The 6,000-nt window shown below is 40.5% G+C and overlaps 1 protein-coding gene across 1 annotated transcript in view; it reads right to left on the bottom strand.

The window, feature by feature from the left end:
- Window positions 1–299: 299 nt before the first annotated feature.
- Tsf2 (transferrin 2) overlaps window positions 300–6,000 on the bottom strand; it is a 190,160-nt gene continuing 184,459 nt past the window's right edge. The window contains exon 9 of the mRNA XM_090384537.1: window positions 300–1,111. Within this exon, the coding sequence (XP_090240663.1) occupies window positions 300–1,111 (812 nt within the window). The remainder of the gene's footprint in view (window positions 1,112–6,000) is intronic.

Here is a 6,000-nt window from a genome sequence, read left to right as displayed (position 1 = left end):
AGAAAATATTTCCAAAATGAATAATATAATAGGTGATGTATACATAAAAATGTAACACTTATTAAAAATAAAACCTTCACTAAAAATGCAGAGCATATATAAAAATATTCACATTAGTAATGCCATCAGTGAAAGGGACGGAATGCTTTCACAAGTATCTATCCAGCAGGCAAATTCTCCAAAGCAGTAGTATAAGTTACTGGACATAAAAATTCTTCTAAAGGTAAATTCTTTAAGTTAAATTTGAAGACAACCTTTTAAAATCTTATGGTCCTAAAATGATTTGTTAAACAAATGTATTAGAAAAATTGCAATAATAATAAGGAGCAAACAAACAATAACATGCCTGAAAAGCATGGCTTCAAACTATTTGAGCCAGCAGTACAATCTACCATTTTTACTGCTTGTATAAAATCATAACCCAAATAACTTTGTTGATTACGTTTCCCAGGGGGAACAACTTTAAGCTGCTGTGTAGCATCTTGAAAGATAAGATCACTAAATCCTTCTTCGGAAACAAACATTTTAAAAGTGAAATCCTCACTGTATTTTGAACCATAATATTGCTGGGCATACAGGAATAAGTCAATGTATGCTTGTATTATATAATTAGGTTTGTGACCACTAGTAACTATAGCATTGGAGGCAACACGTCCAAGATTACATTTTTCATACTGGTCATACATAGCTCTTGTGCCATCACGACACAATAATTCAAAATCATCAGGCATCATTGGTCTTGCCCACCACTGAGTATTTTTACCAGCAGTATTTTCCAGTATAGTTGTATGTTTAACAAATGCAATTTCACCACCACCCTCTACAAGACAGCGTAATGCCCCTGTATGTCCATAAAATGGTTCTGAAGAGTCACGGGTGCAGAAACTAAAGCTGGATCCATGACATAAGTCACAGAGTGTTCCATATCCCCAATCTCCTACTACATATTCTCTTGACAATGCTCCAGGTGCACAACTTTTTTGAAAAAATTCTGCTCCAGCTCGAGCTGAATCACAACCATATGATCTCATTCTTTCATTAGAGAGAAGGAAACTCATTGGAATTACCCAGCCAGCTGCCATTCCTATCCCGGTATGACATGATCTTTTACCTGGAATTACCAAAATAACATTACTTATATATTTCTATAAATTTAATAAGAGAAAATTATCAGTAATTTTACAAAATCAAGACATTCACAGATTATTCTATATGTACCTGCAAACTTCAAAAATACAGATTAGTTTTAAGCCAGAAGAAAGCATGTTTTAATAGAAACTGTGATGCAATAAAGTCCTGGTACAACGAATACTGTTTTAGCACATTCATGCCAGGCTCCAGGCTACATAGAGCACTGTGATCGGGTGTATTCTGATGAAATTCCATTCTGGCAGGAAGTATTTTTCTGCTTAATTAAAGCAATCCACTGCTGGTCACTCAACTAGATAAACCACCACTGATGTAATGGACACTGATTCACTAGCATTCGTGGATGCATGATATCTTTCAAGTAGATCCAATTTCAGCGAAGTCTGGACGGTCTGTGAGAGCTAAATCCTCTGCTTGCACCTTCACGATGGTGGGACTGTTAGTAACCCTGGGAATAACCTCCATGCACAAGCACACTGTGGATGACCACCCAAATATGAACCAATGTAAGCAGGGGTCGAGTTGTGGTGCCCACACCACACGGAGAATTGCCGCCCCTCTGTGTTACCAGGCAATACTAGGTGGTAGACGACTCTCATCAACCGGTGCAATACCACCACCACTTTGCTCATTGGAGGCTTGAAGTGGTGGAACCCAAGTTTAGTCTCCAGAGCTAAGTTCCGGTCAACCCTTCCCTATTTCTTCCATCATGCAGTATGACTGATGACTTTTGAGGTTATGATGAACATCATGGCAAGATCCAATCTTACCTACATTTCGAGGGTACAGCCATAAAATGGTGTTCGCAGGCCGACCGCTAGTTAGTACACCGGACCAAACCTATTGGTAACTCTCTAGGAGGCTTCCGGATCAGCTAATGTATAATCTTGCTACCTGCCAGATAGTGACTGGAGGGAGTCCAAGTAGAGTGTGTGTGCGGGGAGCATTGTCGAGGCCACATTATGTCAAGGATCTGGGTATATTCTTACCATGTGTATGCCATATTCAAAAATTTCATTACTTCATACATCATGTCCCACCCACCCACTTTTTCTTACTATTGACTACACCATGAATTGTCATACTAATAGAGCAAGCTTATCTGTGAAAAAATCTAAACCTCCCAAGCACTTCCTAATTCATTTCACAAATATACGTGGTCTCAATTCTAATCTCAACGATGTCCATTTCCACTTGCAGTCTGCCAAATCCCATGTACTTTTTCTGACAGAATCTCAGTTATCAGTTGATTCAACTACTCATCTCAGATGACCAAATTATTCGCTGTATGATTCCTTTCGCCTCAAAGGTGGTACTTGTGCATATGTCCATTCTGATATTTCCTTGACTTGGCAATTTGGAATCTCCTCTCTTTGATCTTCTCTGGCTTAAAATCTCTCTACCTCATTGTGTCAAATTCATCTGTTGTCTCTATCGTTCTCCCAACTCCACTAATCACTTGGAGCTCTTTAACTTCCTCTCTTTGCTAATAGCGAGGTAATTTTCCTTGGTGATTTTAATGTTCACAACTTCAGCAAGCTTCCATTTTGTAGTCACACCGACCCAGCTGGTCAAGATGCTGAGGCTTTTGCAATTTCTAATGATCTGCACAGATTGTTCATTTACCTACAAGAATACCAGACAATCCTAACCGTACAGCCAACACCCTTAATTTTTTTTCTCACAAACAACCCTTCTAAGTACATGGTTGAAGTGAGTGGTCCTTTAGGTACCTCAGATCACAACTTGGTGATTGTCTCTTCTCCAATGCAGCCTTTATCTCATGGCTATTCCCAACCTCATATTGTTTGGCATTACAAGAATGCAAAATGGGATGACCTGTGAGATTTCTTTTCTTCTTTTCCTTGGTTGGATTACTGTTTCAAAACTTCTGATGTCAACGTTTGCTCAGACCACGTCAGTGATATTCTCGTAGGAATGGAATCCTTTATTCCACACCCCACTTTAAAATCTCGTCCTTTATCTAAAGCTTGGTTTTCCAATAAATGTGCTAAGGCTGTTGAAGAGAAGAACGTTGCACATCATAACTGGCTTGTTTCCAATTCTTCAGTTTCATTTTCTGCCTACACCAAATCTCGCAACAATTGTAAAGCAGTCATTAATCAGTCCAAAACAGATTTTGAATAGGCTATGAGTAGAAAACTTGCTTCTTGCCCTAATGGTAGCCAAGCATTCTGGTCTCTTGCCAAAGCTATTGGCCGCAACTTTTGCCCATCTCTGCTCCCATCTCTGTCAAAACCAGATGGTTCTGTTGTCACTTCAGCCAAAGATAAAGCTGACTTGCTAGCATCCCACTTTCCTTCCAACTCATGTATTAATAATCTTGGTAAAACATCATTCCCTACACGCTCCATTCAATGCTTCCTATGGTCTTCCGTCCAAAGGATGTCAGAAAGATTTTGACAATTCTCAAAGATAAGAAAGCTCCAAATCGTCAAGTTATTTCTCCACTTGTTCTCAAAACCTGTGCTCCTGAACTTACTCCTGTTCTTTGCCACCTTTTTTCAAAGGTGTTTTTCCTTCTGCTTGGAAATTTGTTCATATCCAGCCAGTTCCTAAAACAGGGTGATAAGTCCTTCCCATCCAATTATCATCCCATTGCAATTACTTCTACTCTTTCTAAAGAAATGGAGAAATCAATTAACTGCCCACTCTTAAACTACCTAGAAACCTTCCATCTGTTCGATGATCGCCCGTTTGATAGATTCCTTCAATGTCGATCCACTGGTGATATTCTGGCTTATGTTACCCACTTATGGACAAATTCAATGGAAAAGTTTGGTGAAACACAAGCAGTTTCTCTTGACATCTCAAAAGCTTTCGATCATGTTTGGCATAAAGGTCTTCTAAACAAGCTTCCATCAAGGGTTTACCAACTGTTTTTTTTTTTGGTTATCCAGTTTTCTCTCTGATCGCTCACTGAGGGCGATGGTAGATGGCTCGCTGTCTTCAAACTTCTCCACTAATGCTGGTGTCCCCCAAGGTTCAGTTCTTCCCCCCCCACTCTTTTCCTCTTGTATATTAATGACCATCCACTGACCGGAAATCCTATCTATAGTTTTGCCATAGCACATAGATAGCACATTGCATTCCACTTTCCATTTTAAGAAACCTTGCCTTGCTCAATCAGCTTCAACTTCTCGAATATCCACTACCAATTCCTTAAATGCCGATCTCCAGGTAATTCTCCAGTGGGGCAAAAACAACTCAGTTGATTTCAATCCTTCTAAAACTCAGTCTTGTCTTATATCCCGCAAAAAGGATTCTTCTGCTCCCATGATTATCTTTGGTGACACTCCGATTTCTAGGTAAGTTGATATATCTCTTTTCGGCATTATCCTGACTTCCAATTTCTCTTGGCACAAGCACATTACAAATATTGCTTCCTCTGCATCTAAAAAAACTAGGTTTTCTCTTTTGCTCTCGGCGTTACTTTTCTTCCAAGCAGCTGTTCACTCTGTACAAATAGCAAATCCGCCCTACCATGGAATATTGTTCCCACATCTGGGGCGGTGTCCCCAAAACCTCTCTCATGTTCTAGATCCCATTCAGAAGAGGGCAGTTAGGTTAATTAATGACTCTCTCTAACACAGTCTCTCCACTCTCTGTCTCATAGACGTACTGTTTCTGCTGCATGCCTTTTCTACAGATACTACATATGGGAAACAGCAACCCCAGAGCAACGTATCAACTCTGTGGTACTACACTGACAGTGGTAGAGAATGAAAAGGACCTGGGGGTAATTGTGCAGGCAGATATGAAGTTCTCTGAGCAGTGCAGATGGGCTGCAAGAGCAGCTCATGGAGTATTGTCAATGATATACAGGAATTTTTCCAGCAGGGATAAGGAGGTGATTATTCCATTGTATAAGGCATATGGGAAACAGCAACCCCAGAGCAACGTATGAACTCTGTGGTACTACACTGACAGTGGTAGAGAATGAAAAGGACCTGGGGGTAATTGTGCAGGCAGATATGAAGTTCTCTGAGCAGTGCAGACGGGCTGCAAGAGTAGCTCATGGAGTATTGTCAATGATATACAGGAATTTTTCCAGCAGGGATAAGGAGGTGATTATTCCATTGTATAAGGCGATGGTCAGGCCACACCTAGAGTACTGTATATAGGTCTGGAGGCCTCATTTCAAGAAGGATGTAGAGCTGCTGGAACGAGTACAGAGAAGGGCAACAAGATTAGTGAATGGAACAAAGGGGTGCTCTTATGAAGAAAGGCTTAAATTTTACAAATTACAGTGTCTGGAGACTAGGCACCAGCGAGGTGATCTGATAGAGGTGTATAAAGCCTTGAATGGTTTAAGCATGCTCAATGCTGATGGGATTCTTCCTCTAGCTCAGAAAAATCACCTGAGAGGGCATAAATTCAAATTGAGGAAAGACAGATGTAGGATAGACGTGCGGAAATTTGCCTTTAGCCAGCGGGTGGTTGGTTGGTGGAACAGACTTCCATCCCTTGTGGTGGAGGCTGATAGCCTAAATAAGGTTAAGGCTCAGCTGGACAGGTATTTTGAACGAACAGAGGGGTGAAGTGGAAGTGGGTTTTTTTTTTTTTTTTGGCTGATGCTGCATAAGCTTGCTTTCTTGCATCAAATGCCTCTACTAATGCTAATGCTAATGCTAATGATGTATGAAGTAATGAAATTTTTGAATATGGCATACACATGGTAAGAATATACCCAGATCCTTGACATAACGTGGCCTCGACAATGCTCCCCGCACACACACTCTACTTGGACTCCCTCCAGTCACTATCTGGCAGGTAGCAAGATTATACATTAGCTGATCCGGAAGCCTCCTAGAGAGTTACCAATAGGTT

Source organism: Mastigoproctus giganteus, chromosome 11 (assembly GCF_048544385.1).
Source record: "Mastigoproctus giganteus isolate SK-2022 chromosome 11, ASM4854438v1, whole genome shotgun sequence".
NCBI classification, from domain to species: Eukaryota; Metazoa; Arthropoda; class Arachnida; order Uropygi; family Thelyphonidae; genus Mastigoproctus; species Mastigoproctus giganteus.
Note: the sequence above shows the minus strand (reverse complement) of the source record. Positions and strands in the feature narration are given on the sequence as shown.